This window comes from Dromaius novaehollandiae, chromosome W, assembly GCF_036370855.1.
Source record: "Dromaius novaehollandiae isolate bDroNov1 chromosome W, bDroNov1.hap1, whole genome shotgun sequence".
In the NCBI taxonomy this organism is placed as follows: Eukaryota; Metazoa; Chordata; class Aves; order Casuariiformes; family Dromaiidae; genus Dromaius; species Dromaius novaehollandiae.
The window spans coordinates 50,632,344-50,649,872 of NC_088130.1; the positions used below are offsets into that span (position 1 = coordinate 50,632,344).

At 35.9% G+C, this 17,529-nt stretch overlaps 1 protein-coding gene across 2 annotated transcripts in view; it reads right to left on the minus strand.

Moving 5' to 3' along the window:
* The window catches only part of LOC112995770 (mitogen-activated protein kinase kinase kinase 1), a 61,355-nt gene that overhangs the window by 4,584 nt on the left and 39,242 nt on the right, over window positions 1–17,529 (minus strand). For both annotated transcript variants that reach the window (XM_026120964.2, XM_064500466.1), the window contains exons 4-18: window positions 16,146–16,346; window positions 15,210–15,326; window positions 14,503–14,651; window positions 11,945–12,066; window positions 11,130–11,211; window positions 10,813–10,993; window positions 9,657–9,947; window positions 9,099–9,220; window positions 7,798–7,889; window positions 7,349–7,538; window positions 5,746–7,018; window positions 4,548–4,700; window positions 3,050–3,212; window positions 1,372–1,503; window positions 158–300 (exon numbers count right to left, since the gene is read on the minus strand). In XM_026120964.2, the coding sequence (XP_025976749.2) occupies window positions 158–300; window positions 1,372–1,503; window positions 3,050–3,212; window positions 4,548–4,700; window positions 5,746–7,018; window positions 7,349–7,538; window positions 7,798–7,889; window positions 9,099–9,220; window positions 9,657–9,947; window positions 10,813–10,993; window positions 11,130–11,211; window positions 11,945–12,066; window positions 14,503–14,651; window positions 15,210–15,326; window positions 16,146–16,346 (3,411 nt within the window). The remainder of the gene's footprint in view (window positions 1–157; window positions 301–1,371; window positions 1,504–3,049; window positions 3,213–4,547; window positions 4,701–5,745; window positions 7,019–7,348; window positions 7,539–7,797; window positions 7,890–9,098; window positions 9,221–9,656; window positions 9,948–10,812; window positions 10,994–11,129; window positions 11,212–11,944; window positions 12,067–14,502; window positions 14,652–15,209; window positions 15,327–16,145; window positions 16,347–17,529) is intronic.

The following is a 17,529-nucleotide window of genomic DNA, read 5'->3' on the forward strand; positions in this document are numbered from 1 at the left end:
AAGTGTCCTTAATGCCATGTTTGTATCATTCCCATTCTTGAGGACAAGGACATTCTAAAATACATTTGAAACATTTACAGCAGTTTCCTCTGTTTGTATAAATTAGTGTAGAGTTCAGACAAACTTTTTGATGCAACTTCCAAAACTGGTTTCTTACCTCTGGTGCCATAAATGCAATAGTTCCCAATAACTGTCCCTGAAACTCCCCAGCACCAGTTCCTTTTGATGCCAGCCTGGCTGCAGCTCCAAAATCAGCAATTCTTAATCTATGACCTGTGCTGTCAATTAGCAAATTGGCACCTGTCAACAACATAAAAAACCCTGCTAGTTGGCTTTCTATCAAAGGCAAAAGAATGAACAGACAACCTCCCTCCCTCCCTCCAATTCAAAATTGTTAATAGTTTGATATTCCCCACCCCCAGTAGCAAGGAAATCTAGAAATTAGGGACAAAGTCTAATAATATGCCACTTTTCTGTTCTGCCTGAATGATACTGCACACAGCTTGAGGCCATCTGAGAGATTTAGAGAAGCAATCAAACTTTCAAAGTAGGGCAAACACAAGATTCTGGAATGATGCCTGGAACTGGGAGAAACAAAGAAAATGGTGATCCAAACTGCTCTGCTGCTCCCTATGAAATTTAAACTTTTTATCTGATCCTTAAGTAACCTTCTGAGTTGTCTTAAAAGGGAATTAAAGGCATAGAGAGATTTCCTATTTTAAGGAAAAATACAAAAAGCCGTAAGTTTGCCATCATTGTGTTGCTAGTTATCTGGATCTTTCTACTTTGTAGATAGTTACAGTGACATTAAAGGGAGTAAAAGGTTTCAAGACTGAGATTTCCTAGTAAAGTCCAAGTTTTGTTTGTTAAACTAAATCTCTTGGATATGCAAAAATCAAGTTAAACCCAAGAGTTTATACAGTATTAATAGGCCATATAAGTATCTCATAAACAAAACTCTATTTATGTTTAGTTAGGATGAAGGAAGAAAACCTACCAGAATATTTCTATGCATTAAAAACTTGACCTCGTTGTTTTGTCTTGTTCACAGATTTTGCTGTTATTTCAGGGTAAATATTTACGTGAATCTGACTAATCAGTTATTAAAACTATATGGTAGCTTGATATTTTATTTCAACTAGTCCAGAAAGCCAGTTTTCCTAAACCTTTGGCACAGGTAGCAAATATCCTCAAATATGCTATGAGCATTCTGACTAATTTCCATGGATTAAAGGTTAAGTGTGGTGAGATAAATCCAACAAAAATCCCACTCTTCAAATGGTATCCAAGAGAAGCAATAGGTCTTAAACAGGAAAATACACAGTGCTTTCTGAATACTACTTGTTAAATGACATTATAAATAATTTTTACCTTTTACATCTCTATGGATTATCTGATTCTCATGGAGGTAAGAAAGGCCACGTAACAGTTGTTCTGTATAATTAATAATTACTGATTCTTTGAAGGCTCCGTATTTACTTAATAAATGAGCGACTGAGCCTCCTAGAAGATAAAAATGGTACAGTTTAATCAACATTTATACTGGAGATTAGTAGAATGTAGCACTGCCTCCTAAAATTGGAGCTTGATATTGGTATTCTCAATTGACAACTAACTAGCTTTCTTACCCACCCCCACAAATATGTTAAAGAGTTCCACAGGCAAAGAGCAAAATACTCAATTACTTAGTTAACTTATACTCTTCTAGGTAGAAAGTAAAATTTTTAAAATATTTACACATGTGTGTGCACATACACACACACAAATATGTTAGTGTACCAGGTACTGTTGATGATTAGAAAAAACCCTACATATATTTATCCAGATCTTGCATTAAGTTTTTCAAGTAGTAGAAAACTAGCTCTCTCTAGGTCAATATATATGTGCAGCCTCCAGTGTATGTTCCCTCTGAGGATCTTAATTTGCTTTTGTTACCATTTAAGTATCAATATATATAAGTCTAGTATACACCCTAGGAAAAGCAGCATCTTCCTCTTTCTTTTCTAGAACTGATAAATAGATTTATCAAGTTTTTGGAGTTGCACTGTCCTTCTTAAAGTACTCTAATATAACCTAGGCTCAAATGATGTAACGAAATACCAGGAATTATCCTTATCTAAATAATACTATTCCAGAAGATCATATTTTATAAACATTTATTTTTTAAAGTCAGCTTGAGTTTCAAGAAAGTATTTTCTGCACCACTGCTTGTAACAACACATAGTTGGGCCTGCTGGTTAGCACTCTGTTATTACTAAGTGGTTTATGCCCCAGAAATGTGTGTTAAGGTACAATGCTTTATTTTGTAAGAAATAAGGATGTATAAAATAACAAATCTGGTCCCTTGATAGACTAGACAACACAGTCTCACAACATATAATGTCATTCATAAAGTTAATAAAACTCCATCTTAAGGTATATGTCCCCTGCTCTATACAATAATTAAAAGATCTCACAATTTACTACTATATTACTACTTAATAGATTTAAGCTAAGATTTAAACATGTTCTTCCTGAAGCCTACTAATTATTATAAAAAGGTGACTGAGTTCTCAAATGTCTTTGCATGTCCTCTCACACAATTTTAATGAAAATGTTTGGGAGAAAAACAAGTGACAGGCATTCCAAACTTTCAAGCAAAATTATTTTTAATAATCATTTAAGATTATGCAGCTATAATGAAAATGATATAGCATAAAAATATATCAGACTGAAGCCTCCCTCCCTGCTCGTTTAGATTCATAAATTCAGGACAAGTAGCAGAATTTTGTTCAAAGTTTCCAACTATATTAGCTATATGACAAACTAAGCATGGAAAAGTCCAGATTTCCCCCCCTCCCCCCAAAAAAGATGTCTGTGAGAATACCTCTGACCACTTAAAGCAATAAAATTGTCTGTAAACTAAATGTCTGTGCTGATTATCAATGGCAATGAAGATGCTAATAAATTTGCAAACTGAAGTGATACATGGAATATTTTGCAGTGTGAAAATACACAGCTCAAAATTCAACGTCTGCTTTCATTTTCTTTAGCACATAATCTTGTTTACCTGCCATCCATTCAATAAAGAGATTATAGTTGCTCTTCTCACATGTAGCACCCAACATTCGAATAATGTTAGGATGGTTTAGATGACTCATCATCCTTATCTCTTCTCTCAGTGCTTCAACTACCTCTTCTTGCTCAGAAGATGTGTTCCGGACATATGTCACCTGTTTCAAAAATATTGTAGCCAGATTTACCTTTCATCATTTTTAGACTGAGTCCTATAACCAACCCCTGCTTCTGTACAGTAATGAGAAAAGATGTTGTCCTGCCCCTGTTCACCATCTGGAACTTGCAAATGTTTTTACTCTCAAGGCTCTTCAGCTGAGAATGTATCTCCACATGGGACAGTCACAGAAATGCAAGAGTAGTCTCCTGGGGAAAATACCAACAGAATCTCTGCAAGTGTGGAGCAGGAAAATCTCCCCCTTTTGCTTAAACTAGGAAAGTGTTTTTCTGATGTTGAAGAAAAGGGAAAAGATGATGCCTGAAACAGGGTTCTGACAGTGATGCTATTTGTGAAGTTCTTATCATTTGAACCACACTATCTATTTGTATTATGGCTAGACCTATTATCCCAAAAAGCTGAGAGGCAAAAGCAGATCAAAAGTCCAGAGATTGACTTGGAATCAACGCCAGCTCTGATCCCTACTAAATCTGAAATAATGGTATGTGGCGGAGAATTTCCTCTGGGCCCCAGAATTATCTCTTTCTCCAGGAAGCACCTCGAGGACCACATAGATAGTCACACTCTTTCACAAGCAACAGAGATGTAGAGGAAAAGTACCTGATGACAGATATTCTGTCCCTGATTAAATGATTTGAAACTTCAAGTCCATAGCTGTAAGTTTATTTTAGAGCTAATAAGAAAATGTTAAAATTAGGATTCCTTCCATGTTGGCATCATCGATTCAGACCTAGGTCACCTTATGCCTAAAAGATTTACTCAGATGTAGAGTCTTCCAAAATTCTGCATTAAGCATGTGTATTTGGACCTTTTTTTCCCCATTCACACCTTCACATCTAAGCATTTAAAAATTAAAAATAGTTGCCTTACAAAGCTGGGTGCAGAATCAGAGGAAACAACCATTAAACTGTATTTTCCACTTAAAGTTTTAAGATAAAAATCTTCACAAGTAAATGAGGGGAAGCTACTTTAATATCTAACCAGCAAATAGGGGATAGATTTGGAATAAAGAGATTCGGTTTTTGTTCTCAACTCTGTCACTGATTTGTGACCTTGATAAAAGCAAGAATGCATTTGAAAAATATATGAAAGGGTTACACAAAAAGCACAGTATTTTTTCACTTTAAGGGGAAATGAAAGAAACTGAAAATATTATGTTAATACTGTGCACATAATTTGTATTATGCAAGTACACACACACCAGGAAGCAGAAGAAGTAGGGAACAGTTTGTGAAAGCAGAGAGCTTTGATATTTAATATTCCAAAGAAATATTTAGGATCAAGTAGAACATACTCAAAAAAGTGAAGTATTTACCTGTTTTACAGCCATTAATGTCCCTGTTCCTACATCTTGAGCTTGGTAACAGGAAGAAAAAGCTCCAAGGCCTATTTGCTGCCCTTTAAGCCATTCTGCATCTTCTCTGTAATGGTGTTTTGCTTTGGTATGTCCAGGCAGAGTTTCTGGTGTCTGGAAATTAAATTCTAAATCAATTCCATGTTTACTAGCATGCATCTAAAATTTAAACATTCTGGAAGGATACAAAATACTCAAGTTGATATGCTTCTCCTCTCCCTTACGGTTATTCGCACTGCATGTTATACATGTTTCAGTTGAGATCAAAACACCAGTCTTCTCTAATCCACGTACTCTCACTGTACTTAAGAAGAGAGTGCCTCCTCTAACTTACTAACTGAGGTGAAAGGCAAGCTTAAGTGCAAAACATTCTGGCATTTTATGCTTCACATATTGCTACCTCATGCAAAGGATAGCAAAAAACAGCATACATCTTCCCCGTTTCCTCCTCTAGTAGGAGGCAGCCTCACAAGCTTCCAACGCTTGTCTTGCCCCCTCTGCTTTTAGTAGATATACCAGCCACTCTGTCAACTTTACAAGAAAAGCCCAGATCCACTCCTTTCTCTCCATTCTTATCACTTGTGCTTTTGTCTATTTGCTAACAAGTAGATCTTTCTTCTGACTTCCAAAGTATCTCACAGCTTCTCTCTCAAGATGTGCTGGCAAAATAATCTCCTCCTGCACTGTCCACCTTTTCTTTCAGATATAATTTGGTTCTGCATGATTGCCTTCAAAAGAAAATCAGCATTGCAACCCAGTACATTTCTATTCCTGCTTAAAAACATCATTCTCATTTCCTGTGCCTCCATTCTTCAAACCCTCCATTGCCTTCAGCATTTTTTTGTATCCTCCTTTTATTTTTGCTTTTGTACTTTGTCATTTTAAAGGCTGTTACAATGACATGATGCCTCTCCTCCAAATACCTTCCCTAACTTTTTAACAACAGCCATGGATAGATTCTATTAGCACCCTGAACTGGCAGGCTCTTTATACTGAAATACTTCTCTTCATATGCACATTCCAACTTCTAGGAGAAGGCACTGAGTCTCTATATTTGTATAATGTTAAGAATACAACAGCACAGCTTTATAAATTTAGTGAACCTCCATTCAGACTTAAGAAAGTCAAAGTCTGTATATTAAATTTCCAGTATACTTACATCCTGCTGAATAATTATGATATCTTCACCATTTTCAACCTGTAGTTGGGGTACTATTGGTAGGGCATCTTGAGATGCTGACATTGCCATAGCAATAGCTAAAGCTTCCTCTTCTTCAGCTTCCATCTTCTCCTTGCATTTTTGATTATGATTTACATCATCTTTGTAAGTATCATCATTTTCTGCCCGCTCAGGAGAAAGCACTGCAACTTCAGACTTGAATGTAACTGTGCCATCACTTGTTGGCATAGAGGCCTCAAGTAGATCCTCAATACTGGAATTGAGTTCTGCGTTAACATCCAGTCGACATTTCTCATCTACTGGCGTGAACACTGTCTCTTCACTTGGTATAACCGCATTGCTATTACTACTGTTGCCATCACATTGTGAAATATCATTCAGGTCAAGTGTCATACTGTTTTTTGAGGTTTCTCCCTGCTTGTTCACATCACTCAGGGTGGGTCGAGATGGCTTTGGCCTGTGTATATGACTGGATGGCAATGGCCTGGCTTGGGTAAAAACTGGAGAAAGTTTCTCCGATTCTTTATTTTCAGAACAGTTTCTTTGAAACTGGAGAGAAAGTTTCCGCTGTGTTTGAGGAGAAGGTGAAGGGATTTTGCAGGGAATGAATCCCTGAGGTCTGAGTTTAGAGACATCTGTTACAGTGCCAGCTGGTACAGATGGGTTTGAAGGAGACTGAAGCATTGGGAATAGTGACTGGGAATGACTGGATGAGGGAGAAGAGTTCAAACACTGACTGTGGGGCTTTCCTTTTGTTTGAATGGCTGGCTTTGGTTGCTCAGTGGTTACTGCTGAAACAGGAAGTCCCACAGCAAGGCCAGCCAGTGTCTCAGATATGTCCTCTGGACTGGCACATTTTTTATCACCTAAACCTTTCCCACTTTTCCCTGATAACTGGACAGTATTGTTAGGAGTATTACTTTCTGTAGCTTCTGGAGAGTTATCTGGTACAGGCAGCGGCAAAAAGTCATCATGTCGACATTCCCCAGAATGCATTTCTTCCATGCCTAGCTGGATGGCTTCTGCAATTTCCATTTCATCCGCTATTGCCATCAGACGTCGACGCATCCTTGCATAATGAGTAGAGCTTGTCACACTCAGCATTTCTAAAAGTTTTACAAAAACATGGGGCACTCTTGCAACCATTCTTGCTGCACTCAAAAATACTCTCCGGGATAGTTTACCAACCATCGAGTGTGAATTGTCAATTGACTGCAAGGCAAAATTCAAAAGAGAGAGAAGCTTCTTATACCTGCAAGTTAAAAGAAAAAAAAATTGTCGTATACACTGACAGGCTCTGCTTAACTAGTGCCAAGAAAGCCATCTCAAGAAAGTGTACCTGGCTGTCAGTTCTGCAATAGCAAGGAGACTCATTGCTGCACTGGTGTTTCAGAATTGTTTAACAGGTCAGAAATTTTTTAAAAAATGGTAACTGTTTACTCTGAGAAGTAGGCCCACTTTTGCATATAAAAAAAACCAACTACTTGTTTAGAGTTAGTTAGAATGGCCAAAACAACCGTTTTTGAAGAAATCACCAAAAGCTTTCAACTATAAAGATAAGTCAAACAGTGTAAGCAAGTACCTGTCTACTACAGTATCAGCCTGTAAAACATCCCCACAGACAATGTGGGGATAAAATTCACCAGGGAATTCCAACAGTAGTCTGTCTATCAGACAAAGTCTCCCCAGCAGTGCTTGCCAGTTGCTAGATTCAGTTTGGGTTCCAAGAATGCAGTTTAGGACATAATCAACACCACCAATACCAATGGAACCTATTAAAAAAAAAAAAAGTATTTATAATCAACTTTTATTTAATCTGAATTCCACAAAGATCAGAACTGTATCATACAGAAATACATCTGTGCCCAAATTAACGCCCCCCACACGCACTCTGACCTCCCACCAAACTCCTAAGAGCAACACTGTTCTCTGTGCCATTTTGATTTCTGATAAATTCTGTATTAAGTTTTAGGCACTTCAGTATATTTGCTTGTACTTATAATTCATTTATATATGAAGAGCTATTATTACCAGATTTAAGTATTTCTCTCCCAACTGCCAGCTCTCCTGCTTGACCTTTACACATCTCCAGTAACGTTGAGACTGAAAGTTGACTTGTTCGGCTATGAGAAATTAAAACCAAAAGTAACTCTTAGCAGATGCTTCTGAGGAAAAACATTCTAATCATTACACTTCAATAATCATTAGCAATAGCTTGGAACTCTGCTTGGAAATTGGTTTCACATAACTTTATGCCAATACACTTATATAATCCTGTAAGCTACCAATTGTTGTGATATTTTTCCAGGACACTTCCAGAAGCTTAAGTGTCTATTGCGAATCAGTAAATAAATGAAAAACAAATAGAAGTCGGTTTCTCGCTTAAATCATCACATCCATGCTTCCCAAATTCTTTGAGACTTTCAGGGAATAACCTCTTTATTAATGGAAATTCAACTACTTGTTAGGAGCTCATCCTCTTGCACAAAGCAGCTCAAATCCTGGAATACCACACCACTTAAAATAGAAATACAGCTCTATTTCACTTATTCTATTGCTAGACAGAAGGAAAAAAAAACCCAAACATCTCTGGCTGTAGTCTGAGAATCAATGATTCTACCCAATACTGCTTAGGAACTAAACTGAGAGGGATAAAAATCAAGCTGAATCACTTCTGCACCTAGTTCACAGCACAGCTGCACAAATGGTTGGTCTGGCAGAGCAGACAAGGCAGCCTGGGACAGAAAGGCAAGGCCCTATATAAGCCAGAACTGCCAAAGACATTCTCTCAGAATAGCCATCCCTTAGCAAAACACTGTTGCTTTTTATTACATAGCATTATGTTAAGCCTTAAAGAAACAGAAGTACAACAGCTTTCATTGCAGTGGGAAACATGTACAAATATACCAAATATGTAATTTGAGGGCAGGTACTTTCTGAAGAGTTTTAAAGGGCAGTCACAAGAATTAGACCAAAGCAAACTGAGGGGGAAGGAATGGTTGATGATGACATCCAATTTTTTTCCCCCCTTTTAAATGGGGAAAAAGGCCTATGAAAGGAGGACATCATTTAAGATCTGCAAGTGCTGGAAAAGAAAATATAATCATGTGCCTTCAAAAAATAGAAATTAGAGGTCTTCTGAGACAAAAGTTGGTTGGCAGCAGCTAGACTTTAGTAAAAACATACCATGATTTATTTATAGTCATGACCCATACGTTTTATTTTATCACCACTATTTGGTTTCTTAGATCCACATAAAATAGTGACAAATGAAGTTTCAAGACACTTCAACAACAATCTAAAATGGATTTGAAGTTAAGGAGTCACCATACCTGTTGGCATCTGCACATTTAACTAATATTGTCTCTACAACTGGCTTGAGAAGTCGCTGTAGTTTAGCCCTCTCTGCCAAAGTATGACAAGGAGTATATACCAGCATGGCTCTTAAGGTTTTCTAAAAGAAAGGAGAAAAGCAATATGTATGAAGTTTAATTAGCTATGCCAACGTTTTTTTTTAAATGTTGGAAATGGGTTCATGCAAGTTGCATTAAAAAAATACCAGTGAAATATTCAAAGGATAAATAGCGTACTATATATTCAGTTTTAGAATTACTCTGAGATTGCTAAGAATCTGGTCATACAAGTACTGTAATACTAAGCACTGTAGCATGCATTTTCTTATATTTGGCCAGTACAGTCAAGCCAATTTGCTCTTTCTGAGGACTTTATTCATCTCTCTTTCAGATGATGGTTAGAAGTTAAGAGCTATTCAGTGGTGCTGAAAAACAATTGCTAGGATTCTTGTCTTCATGTCTCCTCCTTTTCCCCTCCCCTTCAAAAACCAAGTCCCTTGGAAATTACTAGAATACAATGAATAAGCAACTACTTACTAAAGCAGCAACATACACTTTGTAGACAGGGTCAGCACAGACCATGGACAGCACACTGCAGCAGGATTCCACTACAACATCTCCTGAGATACTGGTCTGAGATGACCCACTAGCTGCTCCCAGAGCTCCAGCACTTGTGTTGTTCCCATTGCTGCTCCCAGAATTTCCAGTGCTTTCACCATTAGCCAGTAATAGAGCACCACTAACATCATGCGAAAGACGTCTAAGTGCCATCTCTCGTATATTCCAGTTTCGAGAAAACAAGCAGCCAACCAACTCCATTCCAAATACCTGCAAAGAGAAAAAGTAACATTGTAAGAGTCAAACTCAACAACACTGCAACTTAAGTACTTAAGAGCAGCAAACAAAAAGAAGTGTTTCAGGTGAAAAAAAAATCTTACGAAGTCTAACAGCAAAAACACGACAGTAGATACACAGCCTTAAAAAAAAAATCTTGGAAGGAAATGAAGCATCCTAAATGATCATGCATCAGTCCTCCAAATACTCTGCTATACAGAAAGGGGAGGGGAAGGTCTGTACAGGCATTCATTAGGTATGGAGATGTGATGTGATTCAGAATAAGTTTTTCAATTGTTACAGGTACTCTGGAATGGTGTCAGAGTTAAACATTCATACATCAGAAGTCTGTCGCAGCTCTACCTCAAGCTTATTTTCATGTCTGAGCAAAGACAAAAGACCACCCCATTATAATATTCTTTCACCAGGTGGAATTGATAAACACAACACTTCAGTAACCCTCTTCAAACAGAATTAGTAGCGTTAAGAAACTCATTCTTTCCTCTACACATACCAAAAATCACACTCAACTCAAGCTCCTGTGGGTGGTTTGTAGTTTTTCTGTTTGTTTGTTTTAAGTGAAGCAAAATTGGAGGTGTAAAACAAAACAGAACTCTTCTTATTCCAAACAGTTCCAGAAGAAAGCTCCTCTAATGACCAAAAGCAGTAACAGGTAGGCATAATGATTTTCAGTGTGTTTCATTGCTGGCCAGTAGGCACAATGATCACAGCTTCTCCTGAAGATACATGTAGTTTTCAATTAGAAGCTGTAGGGATTGCCTTGTAATTCACCAAAAGTGACAAAAACAGTTCAAAAACAACTTTTACATTTGAAACTCCTTTCACAAGGTAAAATTACCTGAATCCATGGCTCAGCTAAATCTTTATAGGCAGAAGGGATCTGCTGGACCCCATAATGAGTAAGGTTGAAATTACTATCTTGGGTTCTTCTTTGTGACCCAACCATAGATTGCTGTTGAGTTTGTTGCTGAACCACACGAAGAACAGAAGAAGAATCCACAGGGCTTGGCAATTCATGACTACAAAGGTAGCAACAAATAAGGTGAATTAATAAAGGAAATATTTGCTGAAGTAGATGCTTCAGAATATTTAGGAACATCAGCTAAACATCCAGAAACGAGCAACTGACTACACTCAGTAAAACTAAGTGCTCACCTATAGAAATCATGCGATCTCCATTTAGATCTACAAAGAGGACATATAAGCGGCTCTCTGTTTCTTCTGCATTCTTCTGCCCCTGAGATACAACAACAAGAAAATAGGTATTTTAAGTTTACAGTGTATCAAGCCAGAAAATGGCATTACTATTTTTAAATTTATTGAAAAACATCAATTTCAGGAAAAACACTCATCTGAATTGAGCCATCTGCAACAGCCAGTTTTATAAGAATGTGCACTTAATTTTTTTTTTTTTTTTTTGAATGCAGAAACCTTTCAGTTTTGGCACTATAATTAGTATTTCAAATTGTTATTAACTGAAATAATACAGTTCTTTCTATACCTCAAACATAAGCAGGATTTTTTCAAAAAGATTAAAATATGGAGGGTGAACTTCTATTTATTAAAGCAAACTGTGTAACTATTTATGTAATGTAGTACACAAACATACTCCATAATCAACTATGTAATGCACACCAATGGTGGATGGTTTTCATGGCTTTGAATGAGAGGTCAAAGAGGGGTAAAAGTCTGTTCCTAACCTTGCTCTAGTTGGACTTAATCTTCTCTCTCAGGTAGCACAGGTTCAAACCTCTAGCCCTGCAGTTCACTTTTTTCCTCAGAGCATCATATTACAAACTTGATTTGTGAAAAACTGATAAACCAAGAACTATCAATACCTAAATGATGTCAATGTCTCAAAGAGCTATACTCTCCACTTAAGAGCAAATTTCTTTTTTTAAACAAACCACTAAGAACTAATACTTCTGAGTATATACAGTTACAGAATTGAGACAAAGATGACAACATACATATTGACATGCAGTGGTGGTGTAACTTGTTCCTGCAGCCATCTTCACATACAGTCAGGCTCTCTTCATCCAGCATCCCTAACAAACAAATGGGGCACATCTGTTCTTCTTCATCCTTCATACTATAAAAACAGATATTTGAGACTGTAAAAATGGTGTATCAGAATTCAGAACAGGCTTTAATACTGAAAAAGATCAGCCTCCAGTTTGAAACAATCACCTCTGAATAGCAATATGCTGTTTAAAAAACATCTCCCACGTGTTCTGAGTAAGTGAGCAACCAGATTTTTAGAAGCACTGAGTACAGACAATACATTATTGAAAATGAAAGGGAAAGTCATAAAACACACAACATTTCTTCAAACTAGGTCAAATACCAATTAGGAATTGAAAGGCCTAGCCTTAAGCACTTGCATTTTTTCTCCCTAAGGCTTCTTTAAACAAGCAAACCTTTGCTTTTTTTACTTATAGGTTGGTTTTGAAAAGTTAAGTAGTTCAGATTTTGAAGGCTACACACATTTTCTCATCACATTCCTTTCAGAGCATCAGCTCACAAATCAGTCTTCAACTCAAAGAACACTAAATTTTTTTTTTTTATGAAGGTGTGAAATTAAAAATATTAACAGAAGGCAACAGCCACCCTGTTTTCTGCCATACACAGAAACAGACAAAATAGATTCATATACACACCAAAAGCACCTACATATCCCATATAGGTTAAAACACCCAACTCTGAGTCTTACATGTTGTTTCCATTTTATTTATCCCCACTAAATAATTAAGGTAATTTTAAAATAGATATAACCAGAGATTTTTATGAGAAAAAAATATTCAAAACTTAAAGGATACTTAGCAAAAACAAACACGCTTAATCTTCTGTAAAACTATTTAAATGTGGAAGACAGTATTATTCATAAAAAAATTAAGTTACAATTAATATGTGTCTAAAAAAACTTGCAAGAGCCATATATTTGTTTAGCAACAGTAATTTTTAAATAAAAAGATATTTATGTAGAAGTGAATATAGAGACACAACGTATTTCCTTGCATTTTGAAACGGTTGGCAATTTTTTTCCTTGAAAACTCCACAGAAATAAGCTTACAGGCAAAAATCAGTTCCACAGCATCGAAAACACAAATATTAATTTTGTTTTATTTTTTATTGTTGTAGAATTGGTAGCAAACCAAGAATAACTGCATTTCACAGTAATTATCAGAACTGACTAAGTTTATCTCAAGGGAAACCAATACTCAGTGTTCTCTAATACTTATATCATGCAAAATTAGACTGACACAGAACGGCAATCTATCTCATTGAAGCAATAATGCTATGAACTAATCATCAACTGTACTAGTAAACAACTGAAAAACCTTTTCTCCTGCCAAAAATTTAGAACTAATGCAATGAAATCCATAACCCAATTAAGCTATTCCTATGCAAAAAGTCTTCCTGGATAAGATACCTAAATAGAAAGAACAGGCCTGCCAGTAATTCCAGAGTACATTTTGTATTTAACCAGTTGGTTTGTATCATTTATTTACAGTGACATGATTTGACATTTGGAAAAATAAGTACAGGACAGTGGGAAATTAAAGCCACAATCCAGACATCAGAATTACAAACCTGTCTAAATACACTGATCTAGCTACATGGCTACTGTTGAAGTAACACACCAAGGTACTTCTTAAATTAGGTTTCACTTTCACTAAAGAAAGCCTCTGTTTGGGTTGTCTTCCATAGGTAGGCCTCTGTGTGCCTAGTTCACTTGTCCCACTAACAAATTAATGCACAAAACACTTAAGAAGTTAACTAAGATCTTTGCAAAAAATCAGGGGAAAGAACACAAGCAAAAGCACTCAAGTAGTAAAAGTTAGGAAAAGCCCAAAGAATCAAACATCAGTTAAAATTGAAAAATAAGGCATCTTTTAATATTGTACAAACTATAAAAATCATGACACACAGTTTAACTCCCTTAAAATAGTTTAATCATTCATTCTACATGAAGAGTGTATATATATATTTTTTAAAAAGTATTCAAACACACACACAGAGTATGTTTACCTGGAAACTTTTCAGTATATTGTCACAGGCACATAAACATTTCTCCAAAGTAGTAGAGCTTGCTTTCAAAAGTTATCAGGACAAGAGAAAAAAAAATGAAATCTCATTTCTTCATTTGTTAACATTTGCATGCATGCTGTATTTGAACAAATGCACACAAATACATAGGTCTCCAAAGTTAATATATGCTCCAGGCTTGAAGATGATGGCTTACATTTCTAAAATTTATTTCCCAATTCCATAAAGCGTCCAAAAAATTCTTTTCACAACTCTACTTAATTTTTTTTCAAACATAAGGTATAAATTCAATATGCCCACTTGGTAGCAGGATGATTAATGTATGCTTGACTCTTGATTATTTGCAAATACAAAGATATCACGTGACTTGAAATGAAAGCAGCTTTGAAACAAAAAGAATAATGTAGGTGATTCTAAACCTCCAAAATTAGAAAAAATTGCAGAATAAAGTTTTTAATTCCTTTAGAAAAATACTAACCTGTTTTCTGAACTAGATGTAGAAGTACTAGATGATGACAATGTATGAGAATTTGACATGCGTGAGACAAACTTCTGGATGGTGTTACGAGATGGAGCTTTGATCCTCGAGCTACGCCTACTGTGATATTTCTGGAACAAACTCTCAACCTGACATCAGAAAAAGATAGCAACAGTCGCATTTATGCTATGAATAGCTTGTATGTAAAGGTAATGTTACTGAAGCTTAAACTACTGCTATTAAAAAAAAACTATTCACCTTCACAATAATACATTAGCTGCACAGCAGTAGCAGGAATCTCAGAAGCCTTACTAATAAATAGAGTGCAAGAAACTTTGTTTAAAACAAAAAGCTATTTACTTATTTAAAATTAATAGCTTCAAGTATACACATAAATAATTCTGAACATCCTTGTTCTGTTTACCTTTCAGTGAGACAGACATACAAATTTGAGATGAAAACCCAAAATCTGTATCATTTACTAAACTAAAGCTCTCTACTAATTCTTTCAGTTATTCCTTTTATTTGCAGATTTTTTTTCTGCTTACAGAGGTCTTGAAACTGAATTAAAAATATAATTAAAAATATATATGCTTGTTGTTTTGAAATGCAGCAATTTATTCAGCAATTTTAAAATAATATCCTAAAGATTTTCACCTGGATTTTATTTTTTAGATCTACTACTAAATCTATTGGACATATATTACCTCAAAGTTCTTCAGTGTCTTTCTCCACAACATTGGGTCTGAGGGTTCTAGCTGGAATACTCGCAGCATAACAAACAGGAGATGAATGCAAAATGTTCCACGTCCACAGCTACAAGTCTGCAAAGAAAAGTATCATATGTTAGTATGTGAGGGCCATGTTGCTTTGTTAATTACACATTTAACTGCGTAACAGATAAGTGCACAAGGCCAACTGCTACAGAGAGAGAAAGTAGTTAGTGTGAAATAATATTTTCTATATTGGGCACAAGTATCTTACATGAAAGTGTGAACTTTCAAAACACACAAGAAACAGATGACAGTCAACTGGAAGCTATTGCTGCTACTCATACTGAAAGGAATCTATGCAGGTAATCAGACATCTGTAACATGATGGCAATCAAGTTTAAATAAGATGCTTCTATTTATGCAAAAACTTAGGTGTTCCCAAAGGCAGAGTCACAGCAGTACTAAGAAAGTCTATTTGGACCTCATTACGGGTATTAACGACATTATCACACCTTTAAAAGAACTGACGTGTTTGTTATACATACATACATATTCCATGAATACAGGAAATAAAAACACATTTCTGAGTGAGAAAGTAGGAAAATGAAGTGGCCAAGTTTCTGCCAAAATACTTTATAGGATCCTTGGTAGGAATGAGAAGTATGTGGAATAAGCTAAATATTAGTAACGACTTCCAAATTAAAGTCTATTTAAGAGGTACTCTAGATAAAAATCTAATACTTGCAATATAATTACCAGATTATATTTTTGTCAAATATGAAGCACGTGCATACATTACATCTTTTAAATCTTGCTTTACACAACAGTTAACATGGGTTTGTGACTCACTTCATCTACTCTGGTTTTGCACAGTTTTTCAAGACTGATTATAAATTACTAAAAACTGCATACAACAAAGACATCCTCTACCTGAGGCCCAATAAACACTCTGTATTTATTATCAGGGCTGTCTCCTCCAATTAAGAATGAGTTGGGTCCTATCTGCTGCAGCAGGTACAGCCTGGCTCTCATAACTTTGTTGACACGGCGATTTGTTTCCTCAGGGCTATATGGAGAGAATCCATCTGGAGAAGGAGCTCTTCGAGGTGGTGTTATTCGTCCACTCTGAAACTACAAAAGTGATTCCATCAAACGTTGCCAGGATAACAGTGAATTTAGCTATGTATTTTATTCTTACTGACAAAGAATAAGAGTCCCCCAAAACGTGAAGAAACTACAACCTGCTTGGACTATATGAATTTAAAAGAATTAACTTTCTTCCATACCCAGAACTAGCAGATTCCATACTAGCAGACTGACTAGAAGAAAAACTGAAGTTTTGTAATAAGCTGTTTGACATTATGACAGAAAAGGAGTCTCTCAAATTGCTTCTATTTTCAAGTCTTCATCAGTAGCCTTATTGTATTATCAAATTAACAGGTACAGTTCAACCAGATCATCATCGTAGACTTGTGACTAGCAACACAGGAAGTAATTATATGAGATACATTTCACAAATAAAGAAATCGTATTAGCATTATACCCTTATGACTAGAGTTTATAACAGTGGACATATGGCCAGTGAACAATAGTGTAAGAAATTCCAAAGAGAAGGAAAAAGGATACATCTTCCCCTCCTTTTCACAATGAAAACAACCTTTAGCTCAGGATGCTATTTTTGACTATGGGAAACAAAAGTCACCACCACCAAATGAACCAACCCTTTTATTCCTTTCATTAAGATTTTCTTCATCTAAATGTCTTACATTTCTAACATGAGTTAACAACTCTGTCCAATTTCAAATCTTCTGCTTTGATTGATATCTGTTTTGATTTTTCAATCATGACAAAGTTGTAATTGACTCACTGTCCATCACTTAATTAGAAGACAGCACTTTTTCACATGAAAAGTTAATATAAAACAAAAGAGAACATCAACTGAGCAAAAGCAAAATTAGATGGTTTGGTGGAATTTTCTTTTTTAAATTTGAATTTCTCTTATCAAGAGGGAAGGAGCTGTACTATGAGTTGTAACTTCTCATTTGTCCCTAGTTCAGTGGAACGGCAGTAGAATGTTTTACTTGATTTTGGAAACCTAGACTAATGGGACAGTAAAAGCAATTAAATCCTATTCTTACTCCAATTGCATTGTGAAGTTGTAGATGAGTCACGTGAAGCTTAACTATGGATGAACATTTTTATAACAACAAACTGTTGCTCAAATATTCCATTCTTGATCGTCTCTAAAGAAGCCAGTTACTATAGCTAAAAATACTCCAGTCTTGATCTTCTTGAATGCAATGGTATAGATTTT